Source organism: Cucurbita moschata, unplaced genomic scaffold (assembly GCF_002738365.1).
Source record: "Cucurbita moschata cultivar Rifu unplaced genomic scaffold, Cmos_1.0 Cmo_Scf00013, whole genome shotgun sequence".
Taxonomy (NCBI): domain Eukaryota; kingdom Viridiplantae; phylum Streptophyta; class Magnoliopsida; order Cucurbitales; family Cucurbitaceae; genus Cucurbita; species Cucurbita moschata.
Window position 1 is genome coordinate 1,162,556 of NW_019268529.1, and position 17,224 is coordinate 1,179,779.

Genomic DNA, 17,224 nt, shown 5'->3' on the forward strand with positions numbered 1-17,224 from the left:
AAAAAAAAAAAAAAAAACAATGGATGGTGGGGAAAGCAAAAGCAAACAGTGGTTTAAGAGTGTGACAGCTTCATTGTTGGGTCCCTATTCTCTTTGTACTACTAAAAAAGTTGCTCTTTAATATTGCTATACTCGTCTTCTTTATGATCGTAATTCAGGTCTAACTTTGAGTATACTTCATCGGTTAAGAAGTTCTGTGCTCTCGATCAAGATGTTAGAGATTTGAATCTTTCTATCGACACCTCCACTAGCTCTACATTCATTGAACTACTGTGAATAGAGAGATCGAACTAAAAAGAACCGTAGTTAAGGTTCTGACACTTCCTTTTGGGTTGGAGGCTTGAGTCTCTAAACTCCACATTCATTGAGCTAGTGTGAAGAGTAATAGAAAATGTCTATGCTAAATTATATGTACGTATGAACAGAGACAACAGAGACAGTAGATAAGCCCATCTTTGTTCAGTAGAGTCTTTCAGTGCCATATTTCGGTCATTTTCCCTATTGTTTAGAAAAAGTGAGCCACAAGTTCTCGTTTGGGCAATTAGGCATCCAACCCATAATTGCAACAACCCCGTTGCAAAACTGAACACCAACAAGGTGACCTATATCGCCTTAAGTTAAGTGGAGCTTGCGTGAAGAAGTTGGACATTTCGTCGATTCGTTTATTCTTTCCATAGTCGTAGCTAGGCATTCTAAACTTGTACCAAAGACACTGCACGTGAAGTAACTCATCGCACCTACAGTTCAACCAATCGGATGAGGATCGATAGATTCCTTTTCAGGATCCCTCGGAGAAGTACGAAAAACAATAATAATAAAAAAAAGTGGATAGTATTGTGTGTGTAAGTGACGACATTTCATATTATATTTGCATTATTTTATTAGAATGAAACAGAACAGAACAGGGGAATTGCTTGTAATGGAGTTGGTCGGTCTGAGTTGTTTTTTGGTCCCAAATTGAGACTTTCGATGCGTTTCTATATATTATTTTTGTTAGTTTCTGAGCAGACAAAAGCTTTCTGCAGACGAAGCTTCTTAATCATATATCCTCTCTCTCTCTCTGTCACAAAACTATATAATAAAAAACCATATAATAAAAAACTATATAATAAAAATATAAAAATGTATATATATATATATATATGCATGCATGCCTCGTTTTCACACTATGCCCCTCCCTATTTTACTCATAGAATCTTCCTTAAAGCCGTAAAGACTCTCTCTCTCTCTCTCTCTCTCATGCATATTTACATATATACCCTTGAATTGCCAACCTAATATTAGAATATTAAAAATTTAGAGTTCAAATTCTTGCCAATTTTATGTTTTGAAAAGATTAAATTTACCTTTTACATAAGTGAGATTAAATTTTACTACTTTTGTACCGAGTCCGGTGAATTAACGTCTCGATATATTAAAATGTAAATAATGTGATTATCATCCGTTCACAAAAGTTTTATCTTTATTTTTTGGTTGAAAAAAGTTAAATAGAGATGAAACGAGAGTTTTATAAGTAAACAGACTCATCATTAAAAATAAAATTATAATCGAGTTTAGCGGTAATTAGAGAAGAATTAAATGATTTTTGATCGACTAAAAAGGGAATTAAACAAAAAAAAAAAACATAGGTTGTGTCTGTAATATAATGTCACTTTTAAGCTACACTCTTTTTCCTCCTTATATAGTTGTTTCTTGTACAGTTTGGTCCCCTTCATGTCGTGTTCTTTTGTCTCTCTCTCTCTCTCTAGATAACAAAGCTCAGAGTTTTAAGAGCTCTATTTCAATGGCTCCCATGACCCTTCCTCCTGGTTTTCGCTTCCATCCTACTGATGAAGAGCTTGTTGCTTACTATTTGGATAGGAAGATCAATGGCCGCTCCATCGAGCTCGAGATCATCCCCGAGATCGATCTTTACAAGTGCGAACCCTGGGAATTACCTGGTAATGTTGGAACTTTCGTCGACTCGTTTGATAACCATTTAGCTTTTTGTTCTTTAAAATTGTGTTTGTTTGTCGGTGGTTTCAGAAACAAAAACAAGTTTTGATTTTTTAAATTTCGAATAAAAAATCAAATGGGTTATCTTGAATTGTTTTTGTTTAGATTCTTATTGATTTTAGTTTTTAGATAAGTCGTTTTTGCCGAGCAAAGATATGGAGTGGTACTTCTATAGCCCTCGAGATCGAAAGTACCCAAATGGATCGAGAACGAATCGTGCGACGAGAGGCGGGTACTGGAAGGCCACGGGAAAAGATAGGACGGTTCAATCGCAAAAACGGGCAGTTGGGATGAAGAAGACATTGGTATATTATAAAGGAAGAGCTCCTCATGGGATTAGAACCAATTGGGTTATGCACGAGTATCGTCTTCTCGATTCTCAACTCGCCAATGCAACATCGTCTCCTTCAACTAAGGTTTTTCCTCTTCTTTTCTTTTATCTTCAACGATAAAAAGTGTATAAAAGAACGATGAACGATGAACGATGGACGTCGAAAAAGAAAAGAGAGAAAGAAAGAAAAAAAAAAACCCTAAAGAAAAAGAACAAACATCAATAAGGGTTTATGAAAGAGTCTTTGGTTACAACTTTAGATAAATTTGTGTACTTAATTTCCATCTCTTTTCTTAAACTTTAGCCCTTTACTACCCTACAAACATACCTATATATCCCTTTCATCATTCAAAACCCGACCGAACATTTGAAAACGTCCCTCTCTTTTTGAATAATTTCTCATGACCGAGCTTAAACTAGGGTAAACGTTCAATCAACAAACGCTTCCCTATCAATCAAACCGAAACAAAAGTCTTATATTTTGATATCGATACAGGATTCTTATGCACTGTGCCGTGTATTCAAGAAGACAACACTAGTACCCAAAGTTATCGGGGAAAAGGAAATCGAGGGCAATGCCGATGCCCCAACATGGCAGACGGCGGACGAGCACGATATGCAAGTTGACGATAGCGGGGGGCCGGAAAGTTCGAGAGGAGGGATGGAAAGCAATGAAGATGTTGATAGTTTTGGTCACTTCCTTCATGAATATAACCCTAAAATCTTCAGCTCTGAAAACTCTTCCTCCGACCTCACACAAGGGAATGTCGCCGACGACTTGCCAGCTCCGGTGGCCTCCGACAATGAAGCCAATAGTGCAGCTAATAATCTCTATCCAATTTACATTGATTGCCCTTCAAATTTTATGCAGGTAATTCTAAAATTTTATTAATTATTTATTATGCTATATTTAAGGGTTTTCTTTATTTATTTATTATAATTATAATTATAATTATTTAATTAACTCATAATGTAGTTAGTTTAATTTTTTTTTTTTGACATTTTAAAATTTCTCATTATACCTCTAATATTTTATTTATTTATTATTATTTTAAAAAAAACACTCTAAAAATTTTAATTATGGCATTTTTTTATTATTTATTTTTTAAAATAATATGTACATAATTACATATGGCCCACATTCACAAGCCCTTTGAGTTATCTTTTTTATCTCTTAGACTCACTAAAAAATGTCTCTTTTCACCATACTCATTGACCCTCTTTTGACCAAACCCCTTCCACTCATCATTCCACCCTAAACCCTAAAAACCCGTTCACGAACGCAGCTCAGCTAGTTAAAACACATTATAATCTCGATCAAAATATCAAAGATTCAACCAAACCCGTTATCAAAACTAACCCGTTAAGCATTTTGAGTCATTACATGTCTCTGAATACGCGTACTTTTTTGTAGATTCCGAGTAAGTTTATGGATCATGAGAATCTTCATTACCAGCATCCTTACTACCCACCGTTGGAGCTCGAGGACTTCCCACAGCTGAACATAATGGGGGAGACGAAGACGTTAATGAAGCCCGAGTGCATTGACGAGTACATGAAGTTCGACAAGTTCCGAGACTCGATGAATGGAACTCTAGAGGAGATTTTGTCTTTGTGTAGTCTTCCCATGCAAGAAGATAATGTCCAAAACTCTTCCTTATTACAGTGACGTAAACCCCATAATATCACAACTTACGTTTACTGTACATTATAAATTTACAACAAACATTCAATTTACACTAAAATTCATCTCCAAAATATTTGTAGAGAGAGAGAGAGATAATTAATTAACCATCATAACATTATATTAAGTTGTTAATCAATTCCATGTAATGGGTTTTTCTAGGCATTTATTTCTAATCCTTTTCGGGTTCCGAGATTCGAACTTTTCGATGTTCTCGAAAAGTTGAGTTATGCATTGATCAATCGAACTGTATTGTTATCGGGATTATTTGTGTTTGTTTGTGGATGATATTTGTTCAGTTGTGCAATATAATCGGAGAAGTACAACTTTGAGATTTGAGCCTTCGAACTTAAAAGGAAACGTAGATCGTTATAGTTAAGCTATGCTAATATTGACGGAAGATTATTAAAGTCTTTTTTTAGCTTAGCAATATGTGACGTATTGATTTAACCCTTTTACTTTTTTTGTCGAGAATATGAAGTCCTGAACTAATTAAACTATCGCTACAAGATTCTATGTGACGGTTGAAAAAATATATTTGTATAGTAAACGAGCGTAAACTAATCTATCTACTAAAATTGGTCGGTCATTCAAAAGTTCGAGTTAATGGATTATGGTAAGTTTAATTATACAAACACTATAAGAGTACTCCGGGTTTGGAAAAGATCCAATAAGTAAAAATTAATATTAATTCGAGATGGATGATATTACACGGACTTGAATATACGATCTCACACTCTGAAATCGTGTTAGTTCATGAATCAATCCATTTGATATCATGTTAGCTTACCGATCAACTGTGAGATTCCACATTAGTTGAAAAAGTGTGGAAATCTCTCACTAGTAGACCCGTTTTAAAATTTTGAGGGAAAGCCCAAAAAGGACAATATTTGATAGCGATAGACTTGGGCGGTCACAAATGGTATCAGATCCAGACACCAGGTAGTGTGTCAGCGACGACGCTGGCCTCCAAGAGGGTAGATTGTGAGATCCCACATCATTGGAGAGAGGAACGAAACATTCTTTCTTAGGGTGTGAAAATCTCTCACTAGTAGACGCGTTTTAAAACCTTGAGTGGAAGCCCCAAAAAAAACCTTAGTAGTGGGTTTCGGGTATTACATTAACCCATCTGATATCGTGCTAACTCACCAATCAACCTAAATTAGAGGGAGCTAAAAGTTGTCTTGTCCTTCCTCCGTCGCTGTCTCCTCCTTGAATACGCTCGATGAGTATACGCTTAGAACATCAAATAGACCAACTCAAGGGTTTTGTTCCATGAATATTTAGGTTAAAAGCCTTCACTTGTTCATTAATTTGGATACATTATTCCAAGAACCCTAAGAACTAAATCTTTTGTCTTCAAAAAATGGCTTTTTAGTTAAAAAGAAAAAGAAATTAAAAAAAAATAGTGGAAAAATAAAAAGAGAATAGAAACAAGAGAACTAGTAATGAATAAAGAAGAAAAGAAAAAAGGTAAAAGGGAAACCAAAACATAAATATATGCGTATTATCTCTCTCCAACTTTTAACCTAATTCTCGAGAAATTATTCAACGAGACCGAGATCTATTTCCAAATTTTAGTTTCTCAACCTGACTCTCGAGAACGAACCCGAAACTTATATATTGTGACTAACGGTTAATGATTTAGGAAGGATGAATTACATTCAATAATTCCGAACATGTTAGCCACTATAGCAGTCAAATCATTCGATCTTTGTTTGGATTTTCTTCAAAAGATGGAGTCTTCTTTCGTCCAAGACTTATCGATCAACATAAACTTCCGTCCCATGTTTATCATATCATGAAAGTCAACATAAATTTTCGTCCCATGTTTATCATATCATGAAAGAATACAATTCCCGACTCAACATAAACTTCCGTCCCATGTTTATCATATCACGAAAGAATACAATTCCCGACTCAACATAAACTTCCGTCCCATGTTTATCATATCACGAAAGAATACAGTTCTCGGCTCAACATAAACTTCCGTCCCATGTTTATCATATCACGAAAGAATAAAGTTCCCGACTCTACATAAACTTTCATCCCATGTTTATCATATCACGAAAGAATACAGTTCCTAGCTCAACATAAACTTTCGTCCCATATTTATCATATCACGAAAGAATAAAGTTCCCGACTCAACATAAACTTTCGTCCTATGTTTATCATATCCATAAAGAATACAGATCCCAGCTCAACATAAATTTCTGTTCCATATTTACCATATCATGAAAGGACACATTTCTCGACTCGACATAAGCTTCCGTCCCACGTTTATCAGATCATGAAAGAATACAGTTCCCGGCTCGCAGTAAGCCAAAAATTTTCTCGACCAACCTCCAAGATAGTAGTATATGTCTTGTTTTTTTCACAAACCCTATTCTTTTTTTAAAAAATAATAACAAAAAAAATGAAAATGTTATTCTTTATTTCATTGCAAACAGTTTTTTAAAACAAAATGGATCAAAATATACAATGTATTAATAATAATTAGTATACCCATTTGTTAACATCTAAACCCTAATCTATATTTAATTAATTACATTTAAATTTTAATTAACCCAAATGAGAGTTATTTCTTCCCTGTGATTGTGACATTGTAGGGTTATTATTGTTATTCACCTTCTCATCGGAATGCCCCGACGAATGTCGCGGTGACGGTCCCTCGAGCTTTAACGACACGTCGAACTTCTTCTCATTCGCCATCACATCGTTGCCAACGGAGAGCAGCAGTGGCGGTGGCTTAGTTTCATACATTTCCAGCTGTTGAGGGTCCAAGTCAGCCGAGCCATTGATGGGTGGCGGTGGTGGCGCTAGGGTGGCCGACGGGGTTCCTAAGTCCTGGAGACGGAGATCATCGGCCCAGAAAATGGGAGTCTTACCGGTGTCGGAGATGAAGGGGTTCGGCTTCTTGAGGCAGTCGATAAGAGGCGGCGCAGGCGCCGGTGGTTCCGAGGTAAATAGGTTGTTGATGTCTTGAAAAGGAGGGAAGGTGTGAGGAGGAGGAGGAGGAGGTGAAATGAAGGCCTTGTTGGCAGCGTCTGAAACAAGATTGGTGGTTGTTCCAATATTGTTGGAAGTGGTTTTGAAACGTCCGGCGGCGGCGGCGGCGGCGGCGGCGGCCATGTTTTCGCCGGCGAGGGTTTGGCAAGCTTTCTCCAATATGCTTTGCATGTATTTGCCTTGAGCCTCAATCCTCAATTGAAGATGTCTTTGTACCTACAAATTTTTTTTTTTGTATCGTAAACAAAATCTAATACCCCTCGAGTTTTTAAATTTGTATCTAATATACCTAGAGACGTTCTAAAAACTTAATGACCCGAAAATCCAATCAACCATTTAGGTTCGATTATTAACTTATTTGAGCTCAAATAAATGAAAATTTTATGGTGGTTCGTGGGTTTCCCTGCATTAAGTTGAGTTGAATCAAACTGTTTAAAACTTTTAATTTTATTTACGTTCTTCCACCGCTACTAAAAAAAATAATTTTTTTAAGTCTTCTAAATTTATTTTTAAAAATAAATATTGAAATTGAGTGGCGGTTCTTAAAAAGCAAATTTTTTTTTTTTTTTTGAATAAATGACTCAAACAACTCGAATCAATCTAATTTAGGTATTTTGTAGCTAGGTTAGTTACTTATTTAATGAGAACTATTAGCATAAAAAAAATTTAGAACCCGAACAACTGGATTTGATATAAGAAATGTATTAATCGACCCGAGTCAATCCATGAACACTCTTAAACGGCTTAAACTTGACGAAAATCAGTATCATGTCAATATGTTACAAAAATAAATGATGAGCTGACCTCAATTTGTTCATGCAGCCGTCTTTGGACCTCCAATTGCATTCTAGCAGAAAAATAGGTTATTTGTTCAGTACGCTGTTTGTTAGTTAGAGAATCCGACAACATTTGTCGTACAAGAAACCACAAAATAAAGTGTTCACTCTTAACCCCACCTCCTCTAACAATAAAATTTAATAAATAAATAAATAAGGAAAAGCAAAAATAAATAAATAAATAAATAAATGAAGAGGCTTACTCGTTCATGCTACGGTCCATTAAGGTGGAAGAAGATCCACTGTTTCTATGAAGTTCTAAGGCTGAAGCTGCACATATCATACATAAATCAATTGAAATTAAGAATTATTAGAAGATATATGGAACTTTCATGGAACTCACCTCTCATGCCATCCTTTATCGATTGATCGTTGAATTCCTTGTGCGGTTGCTTCCCGAGCCTGAACTTCTGAACGCGTTTCAAGAGAAAAAGGACGTTAAACTACCACTAAACTCAAAAGTTTCGTCGACCCAGTAAAGAATTATCGAAAAGTAACACAAAACATGTTTGGTGGTGCCGATGTTTTATCAAATTATTACTCAATTCAAAAGTTTAGGTCGATGGATTATGATAAATTTAGTTTTTAAATATGACGGGATCGAGACCCGGGAGATGGAAATTACCTGAAGGTGGCTCTTGAGATGGTAGAGAGTGAGGCCCTTGACGCCCATAACCCTCATGATGGTCTTGGGAGTGGCCTCTGAAAAGAGATATGAACCCTAATAAGGAGAAAGAAGAAAGAAAAGAAAAGAAAAACGAAGGTGAGAAAAAGTGCATACTGTCGGGTCCTCCGAGCTGAGTGACAGCGTCGACGAAGCGCTCGTGGAGCTCGACTGTCCAGCGGAGACGGGGCTTGGGGTCGGTGGTGAGGACGAGACCGGAATCTCCTTGGACACACATTGGCCTGTCATGGGAAGATGTCATAGAGGAGGGTTTCTTGGTGGCATGAAACATTGTCAATTGTTCTTTGTTTTGGCTTAGGTTTTGGTTTGGTTTGGTTTGGTTTGGTTTGTTGTGTCTGGAAATACTGAGGAGATTCAGGGGAACAAGGAAGGGAGGAGGAATAGGGTGCTTTTCTTTTTTTGCTTTTGCTTTGGTTTTTATTTTGCCATAGTCACCACAAACAACAGGGACACACTTTTGACAAAAGATTCTCTCTCTCTCTCTCTCTCTCTCCTCCTTTCTCTCACATGAATTCTTTTTTAATTTCATTTTGGTCCTTTATAATGTTAAATTTGCGAATAGAGCCCTAGACCCGCTTTAACTTTTTAGCTATGTTCGGGTTAACTATTCTTAACCGTCCTTGTTTATAAGATATGAGGTTAACTATTATAGGAAGTTAAAACGTTCACTCTTTTACTTCATTTATTTCGTCATCATAAATTTATAAGTGTCCAAATCAGTAACTCGAAAACTTATCACGTTTCTTAATCACGAAGCTCCATTCTTCAACCTCACACTCGTTAAACTCGAAAGTTGATGAAACAGTAGACGGGTTTTGCTTTGCTCTTAGCTTAACAAACTTATTTTGGTCCCAAGTCGAGTTGGGGCATTATTTTACTCACATAACGCTCCAACCTTACACTTGTTAAACTTGAAAGTTGATGAAATAGTAGATGGGTGTTGCTTTGTTCTTAGTTTAGCAAATTTATTTGGGTCCCGAGCCGAGTTGGGGCATCATTTTACTCACATAACACTCCAACCTCACACACGTTAAACTTGAAAGTTGATGAAACAGTAGACGGGTATTGCTTTGTTCTTAGCTTATTAAGCTTATTTTGGTCTTGAGTCGAGCTGAGGCGTCATTTTATTCACATAACAGTAACTAAATACAGGTAAGTAGTTCGTTAGTCCTTTCTCCGACGCCTCTCGTTTAAAAAGGAAAACCCTCTTCATGTAATCATCACAAATGGTCCTTTATCCTTTCCCATATTAATGCTTTGCTTTGTGTTTTGTGTCGTACCACGGCTCACTTTTTAGCTTAATTATTTACAATCACTCAAACACTTTCCCATCATCATTTTGAAAAAGAAATTTCATTTTAGACGCAATTTCAAGTCTACCGCTAACAGATGTTGTCGTATTTGAGTCTTCCCCTCAAAGTTTTTAAAACGCGTCTGTTTGGAAGAGGCTTCCACACCTTTGTAAAAACGTTTTGTTCTTTTCTCCAACCGATGTAAGATCTCACAGTACATCTATCTAAAACCCCGTTGAATCATCGTTCAATTCAAAGATTTTTAGTTTAGCTCGAAACAGTGTTTGTTTTCTCACTGTTAATTTACAATGATTTTCATCCTTCTTGAAGCGATATTTGACTAAATCGTCCAATCCCAAGTTTGGATCATATTCCTAACCGTTCGAGGATCAAAATCACTTTTGATCGATTTGGGTCGGCTTCAAAATGCCTCCATTAGTGCAATATGAGCTCAAATTCAAAAGGGTTTGAAGATTCAATGTTGTAGAACAAGAAACTAAGAAAGAAGAAGATCATAATTGAATGGATGGGATTGAAAGCTCCAAAAACAAAAGCAAGTTACAGATATGAATGGGAACCAATTCCTTTTAACTTTATGCTATGCTATTTGGAGTTGGTTGATTTGTTAGGTTCTTGTGAGAAAAATATAGAGCCTCTCAACATGAAAAGGCTCTGTTTTTTAATCAGCCATGGCACACCCATCATGGTGGACCTAATTCCATTCGCTTTCTTTTCTCTACTAACCTCTAAAGTTTTCTCGTCGGGAATCAAAAATTTCATCTCCTCATTTCATTGCATTCTCTCACACCGAAAACTCAAAAAATCAAAACCCTAATTAATATTCGTATATATCAATTTACCCTCATAGATACAATTCTATTTTAAAATCATTAACGCACAACTTTCACACGTGCATAAAGACTTCTTTCAATATGATATTAGAGTGAAATGATAGAATCAAATTATGCAATAATATTACATTTCGGAGTTGATTTTAAATGAAATTTGATAATGATAGCCCATATTCTCACCTGGTCTATAATCATTTGACCAAAGTGATTTTTGGGATATTATCTTCATGTTTAAACTCAAGTATATAGTCATAAATTCCATATAATTTAGGGTTATTTAACGTCTTAAGTTATGATACATTTTATATACTTGTTTTAGTAGAGATAAGACATGTAACGTCTTAAGCAAGAGAATATGTTGTTGAACAATGTCCAAACTTTTAAATTGACGTGAGACTTAATTCGCATCTTAATAAAACAAAACGATGCTTAAATGAATATAAAAAATTCAATAAACCAACCCCTTTTTTTTTAATCGCTTCTTTTACAAGCATGCCTTGATCGATGTGCAATAAAATCAAAGCGTTTTTCAATCAAACATGGGGGAATTAATGCAAATATCAAACTTTGAAGCCCCTTCAAGCAAATTTAGGCTTTGCCTTTTAGCCCATTAAATTTTCAATATTATCATAAAAGTCCCCCTTGGAAAAAGAAAAAAAAAAAAAAAAAAAAAGTGGGTTCGTTTAGTGTGGAGAACATTTTTGCTTGAATTTTAAGCATGTTTTTTTTTTTAAATTTAAAAAAAGAATAATTCCTACTCTTTTAAAATGAATATATTCCTTAGCTTTTTTATCTAGTCTCTCTAGATTTGCCATGTACGGCTGACTAATCATCTACTGGGGCAGAGAAAATCTTTGTTGTAGAATATTTTTATGCCCTAATTACCCCTAGAATTGTATGCAATTTACGTGTCCAGGACAACTCTTGAGACTTTGTGAATTTTATCATTGCTTAATTGTTAAGAAACTAGCATTAGGGTCAAGGTCGGGTTCGGGGTAACGGATAAGCAAGAAGCTCGAGAATCTATCGTCTTCAAGCATATCGTAAACCTATTTTGAGAAGCTTCTTAAACTGTCTTAAAAGTGGACTGATGGTTTGTTTTTTCCTCTACATTTGATCAGGAAAGCATGAAAACAGATAAGGTCACAATGAATAGCATCAAAACGCTATGAAACTTACTACTGAATAGGCTTTATAGGCCTCTGCCTATCTGGTTTTGATTTGATCACACAAGCCCAAGACCAAGCCCATTGTTTGTAGCTTAACGCTACTTGCAGCACTCAGCTCATCAGTTGCCGTCCATGTTCCCCAAACAAACGTATTTCAGCTGCAATCATGTTAATGAGAAAGTGCTATAAATTCTATTTTAAAAAATGAACCACAAGCCTATTACATTTCACAAGCAGATCAATGTCGAGAGATTCGTTCGTTTGAAAAATTAAGCTTATGAACGCTACTTCTATCCATAGTTTTCTTTGTTTTGTAATCTACTTTTTATGAAGGTTTCTAAGTAATTTTTAAAAATTTGTTTTGTTGTTTAAATTTAGTTAAAAGAATTCAATGTTTCCCTACAAAAGGAAAATGAAAATCAAGAAATGGGAGAGAAAACGAGTATAATTTTTAGAAACTTGTTTGAAAATGTGAGATCCTACGTTGGATGGACAGGGAAACGAAGAATTCTTTATAAGGGTGTGGAAACCTCTATCTAATAGACGTGTTTTAAAATCTTTAAGGGAAGCCCGGAAGGGAAGACCCAAAGAGAACAATATTTGTAAGGGAAGGCCCAAAGATAACAATATTTGTTAACGGTGAGTTTGGGCTATTACAAATGATATCAGAACCAGACATCGAATGGTGTGTCAGCGAGGACGCTGGCCCCCAAGAGGGGTGGATTGTGAGATCTCACATTAGTTGGAGATGGGAACAAAGCATTCCTTATAAGGGTGTGAAAACCTCTTAGTAGACCCGTTTTAAAATCTTGAAGGAAAGGCCTAAAGAGAACAACATCTGTCAACAGTGGGCTTGGGTTATTACAAATGATATCAAAGTAGACTCCGAATGGTGTGCCAGCAAGGACGCTGGCCCTCAAGGGGGTGAATTGTGAGATCTCACATTAGTTGGAGATGGGAACGAAGCATTCCTTATAAGGGTGTGGAAACCTCTCCCTATAGTAGATGCGTTTTAAAATCTTGAAGGGAAGACCCAGAGAGGACAAATCTGTTAACGGTGGACTTGGACTATTACAAATGATATCAGAACCAGACACCGAATGGTGTGCCAACGAGGACGCTGACCCCTAAGAGGGGTGGATTGTGAGATCTCACGTTAGTTGGAGAAGGAAACAAAACATTCCTTATAAGGGTGTGGAAACTTCTCCCTAGTAGACGCATTTTAAAATCAAGAAAGGAAAACCCAAAGAGGACAATATCTGCTAACGGTGGGTTTGGGTTATTACAAATGGTATCAAAGTCAGACACCGAATGGTGTGTCAACGAGTATGCTGGACCCTCAACAGGGGTGGATTGTGAGATCTCACATTAGTTGATGAGGGGAACGAAGCATTTCTTGTAAGAATATGGAAACCTCTCTCTAGTAAACTCGTCTTAAAAACTCTAAAGTAACTCTAAAGGAAAGCTGGGAAGGGAAAGCCTAAAAGAGAGGCAAACAACAAGCAGAAGAAAGATTGGATAATGCAAAGAACAGGGGATGAATAATACCTCAAGATAATCGTCCATCCCATATTTGGATCCTTCCCGACCAAGGCCTGACTGTTTAATGCCACCAAATGGAGCCACCTGCAGTAAGACATAAGGGGAATGTCATAACCCACTCTACATTTCCTCTAATAAAAAATGTACCACCTCCACATAGGCTTACCTCTGTAGCAATTAGGCTTTCATTAACACCAACCATTCCATATTCAAGAGCTTCAGTCATTCTCCATGAACGTTGAATATTATTTGTGTATACGCAAGCAGCTAATCCTGTAAGAAATAATCAAAATTTAGGGAACTGATGGCCTAAAAACCTCTAGGAAACACAATTTATTGAGGGTGGTAAATGGATAGGCGCTATAGCAATACCTGCATTGGCGTCATTAGCGAGACCAATTGCTTCCTCCTCTGTTCTGAATGGCAGTAAGGGTGCCACGGGACCGAATACTTCCTCCCTGATATTAAATAGAACCAGAGGCACGAAGCAGATCTCATACCAATGAAGATAGTATTCCTTATTTATAAACCCATGATCTTCCCCTTAATTAGTCAATGTGAGACTTCTCTCCCAACAATCCTCCCCTTAATCGAGGTTTGAATCCTTACTCTAGAGCTCTCGAACAAAGTACACCTTTTGTTCAACACTTGAGTCACTTTTTTGCTACACCTTCAAGGCTAGCAACTTCTTATTCGACACTTGAAGATTCTATTTATTGACATGACTAAGTTAAGGGCATGACCATGATACCATGTTAGAAATCACGACCCTCCACAATGGTATGATATTGTCCACTTTGAGCATAAAGTCCCGTGGCTTTGCTTGTGGTTTTCCCAAAAGGTCTCGTACCAATGAAGATAGTATTGCTTACTAATAAATCTCCGTTAGGAGTTAGATTTAGTTTTTTATTTGATTAGATTTTATTTTGATTTGTTTACTGGTTTGTTACCCGATTTTCTGCAGATTTTTAGGTAGATTTTCTGAATATCTTTTGTATTCTCTGTATAAATATGGAGCATTCTTGCTCTTCATAATTCAATCTTCTCATTAATCATTCAATCTATCCCTCTTTCACTAACAGTCTCGTACCAATGAAGATAGTATTGCTTCCTAATAAACCCGTGACCTTCCCCTTAATTAGCCAGCTCAAAATTCTTGAAGGACGTAAAATGCAACATTAATACCTGAATAAAAGCATATCACTATTCACGTCAGCAATGACCGTAGGTTCAAAAAATGTCATCCCAAGGCTGTGTCTTTTACCACCAAGAACAACTTTTGCTCCCTTCAGAAGAAAATTAGGAAGGAGAGAGTGGGAGAGAGAACTGAGTGAACTTCAAAAGATTTCTTAGTTACACAAATTGGAAATAAATGGGGTAATCATAAACATAAACATATCAGCACCCCAAATTTTGGAAAGCTTTTTTTTCTATGAGAGACCAGCTTTCATAGATTCATAAAGAACAAATGAAGGATATACAAAGGCATTCTTAGAAGAAGGTTATCAAAAAAGGACTTGAATACTACGACCCAACTGACAACTACAAAAAAGACTGGCTGACAAAAGCCAACGAGTACACATTAAATCTAGCAACACACAAAACATCTCTCAGACCTTTCAACCCCTTTGGAAAGTTTCACTGGCATATGTATGTTCATATTTAGGATGCCAATCACTCAAGGTACTGTAGATAAGAAGGAAATGTTGAAGGTAAACATATAATATCGTTTCAATAACTAAGAAAGTTCACTGAAGAGGACTAATTAGAGGTTAGAATAAAGCAACTTTTAAGATCGCACAACAACTCACACACTCAATCTAATGAACACAAAGAATAGGAGAGAGAAAATGAAGGTTTATATTAATGACAACACAAAGAATAGGAGAGAGAAAATGAAGGTTTATATTAATGACTTGAGGTATGTATAGTAGAGAATACAAAGGAGGTAGAAAGTAAATCTTCAGAGCTAAGGGTTTATATATGGTTTCAGTTTACTATATATAGTTTTACCAGATATAACCACCTACTTTATGTAAATATCTACCATATATTTCTCTACTCGCTTTTAATTATAAATAGTTGTTTACCATTTTCCAGTTAAACCTAAAGTAATAAACTAGCCGAACTTCTATGAATCACTACTATAATAGTAATTAATAGTTCCAAAATACCAAGTCAGAAACAAACCTTTGTGATGGCATCTTGAAGAAATTTCTCAACCTGTCAGGAAAAGGTCCACATGCATCAATGCATACAGAAATTGCTCAAATTAATTGTCGCAATAATGCAGATTTGATGGGTAACGTGAAGAAAACAAAACAAACCTTCTGCACGGCAGCTTCATTAATCAAAGGACCCTGAAAAAAAAGAAGCAAGAATCAAAGTAATGTAGAACTCAACTTCAACTAAAAAGAAGTTTACTTTAAATTAAATATTACATAATGTGCTTGTTAGAAAAAGTGTGCCATTCTATTTTTCAAATAAGAAATGTATGATATCATTTAAGAGTAAAACCAGAGAACAGAGGTAAAGATTAGAAAGAACTATACCATTCGAACTAACGCAAAAAGGAGGGTAATTGCAACTGTATTTAGATAGGGAATCCAGGAATAAGCAACGAAGAAAACTAATCCAGAATAAATAGAAAAAGAAAGAATCGAAAACCGGCTGACTTTGCCTTCAACAATAACAAAAAAGGAAAGAAGGAAAGAAGGGGCTTTTTAAGACACCGAGGTTGTAAGATCAGACAAGTCCTCTTTCTCCAAATTGGGAATTTCCATCAGCGGTAGAAAGATATACCTCTACTACAATCATCTGGTGATCCTTCGGGTACTATACACATGAGTGAAAGATAGAGACCTACCTTGCTCAAAAGATCTGAAAATTCTTGTGCTTCAAACTCTTTTTGCTTACCGAAATACGAACAAAAACGTCATGACAAAAACGACTATGTTTAAATGGAAAGTTGGTTGTAAACCCTCTTTCAAAGCTGTGACTAAAGAAATTGTATAAGATGAGTGTGCATTCGGAATTCCTGTTTTTGGTGCCAAGAGCTAGCTAATATTCCGAAAAAAATTTCCTGTTTCTTGTAACTTATTTTTTCAAAAGAGAATTTAGTTTCCTTTATCCATCGATCCTGATTTTAACTCCGAAGGGTTGATGACATAGCACTCGAGATAAGAGATCCTTCGCAATACAAAGGTGTAACACAATATGGAGGGTTAAAGGAGCAAATACATACTCTTTGCAATTAACAAAATTAAATTACCTTGAGCTTGGAAGATAACTTTACAGAGAAAAGACTGACAATCACAATTGAATCAAGGATTGTAGGCACGAGAAACTACCTGAGCAACACCTTCACCAAACCCATCACCAACTTGCAGATCTTGCGCAGCTTTTGAGAAAGCATTACAAAATTTCTCGTATATGCCTGAAAACTAGAGTTTAGTTCAAACCCGAAGGAAAGAACATGATTCAACCAGATAAAGCCAATAATTTTGAAGAATTGATTGAGGATTATATGGAACTATGGTTCTACATCAATACATAACAATATACAGTTTCCTCCAATGTGATTTTCATCCGTTCCCCTTCCTTCGGGAAGGTTTACATGGTTTGTTTCCTTCTAAGAATTAGTTCACCTATCACTATCTTCATTTCTTAAAAATTCAGCAAAACTTAAATGGACAATTGAATGTCCAGATGCATTAGTACAATTCAAGATATTAAAGTCAGCTCTTAAGTATGTTCACTACTCCTACCACAAAAGCATCCATAAAATACTCTGAGCAACAAAAAAAAAAAAAAAAAAAAAAAAATATCAG

General features: G+C 36.0%; 3 protein-coding genes across 3 annotated transcripts in view; 1 reads left to right on the forward strand and 2 right to left on the reverse strand.

The window, feature by feature from the left end:
- LOC111451235 (NAC domain-containing protein 96) overlaps positions 1-4,137 on the forward strand; it is a 5,992-nt gene extending 1,855 nt beyond the window's left edge. The window contains exons 2-5 of the mRNA XM_023091579.1: positions 1,749-1,940; positions 2,125-2,411; positions 2,823-3,197; positions 3,741-4,137. Coding sequence (XP_022947347.1) covers positions 1,784-1,940; positions 2,125-2,411; positions 2,823-3,197; positions 3,741-3,995 — 1,074 coding nt within the window. The 5' untranslated portion in view covers positions 1,749-1,783 and the 3' untranslated portion in view covers positions 3,996-4,137. The remainder of the gene's footprint in view (positions 1-1,748; positions 1,941-2,124; positions 2,412-2,822; positions 3,198-3,740) is intronic.
- A 2,338-nt stretch (positions 4,138-6,475) lies between these two features.
- On the reverse strand, positions 6,476-8,962 carry LOC111451234 (myb family transcription factor APL). The gene is made up of 6 exons (XM_023091578.1): positions 8,637-8,962; positions 8,481-8,557; positions 8,199-8,265; positions 8,059-8,125; positions 7,824-7,866; positions 6,476-7,235 (listed from the first exon to the last, which is right to left on the reverse strand). The coding sequence occupies exons 1-6, from the start codon at positions 8,809-8,811 to the stop codon at positions 6,573-6,575; spliced, it is 1,092 nt and encodes a 363-aa protein (XP_022947346.1). The 5' UTR covers positions 8,812-8,962; the 3' UTR covers positions 6,476-6,572.
- A 2,761-nt stretch (positions 8,963-11,723) lies between these two features.
- Positions 11,724-17,224, reverse strand: part of LOC111451231 (succinate-semialdehyde dehydrogenase, mitochondrial) — a 49,342-nt gene continuing 43,841 nt past the window's right edge. The window contains exons 11-18 of the mRNA XM_023091573.1: positions 16,745-16,830; positions 15,722-15,754; positions 15,585-15,617; positions 14,580-14,680; positions 13,767-13,852; positions 13,561-13,667; positions 13,401-13,478; positions 11,724-12,010 (exon numbers count right to left, since the gene is read on the reverse strand). Coding sequence (XP_022947341.1) covers positions 11,972-12,010; positions 13,401-13,478; positions 13,561-13,667; positions 13,767-13,852; positions 14,580-14,680; positions 15,585-15,617; positions 15,722-15,754; positions 16,745-16,830 — 563 coding nt within the window. The 3' untranslated portion in view covers positions 11,724-11,971. The remainder of the gene's footprint in view (positions 12,011-13,400; positions 13,479-13,560; positions 13,668-13,766; positions 13,853-14,579; positions 14,681-15,584; positions 15,618-15,721; positions 15,755-16,744; positions 16,831-17,224) is intronic.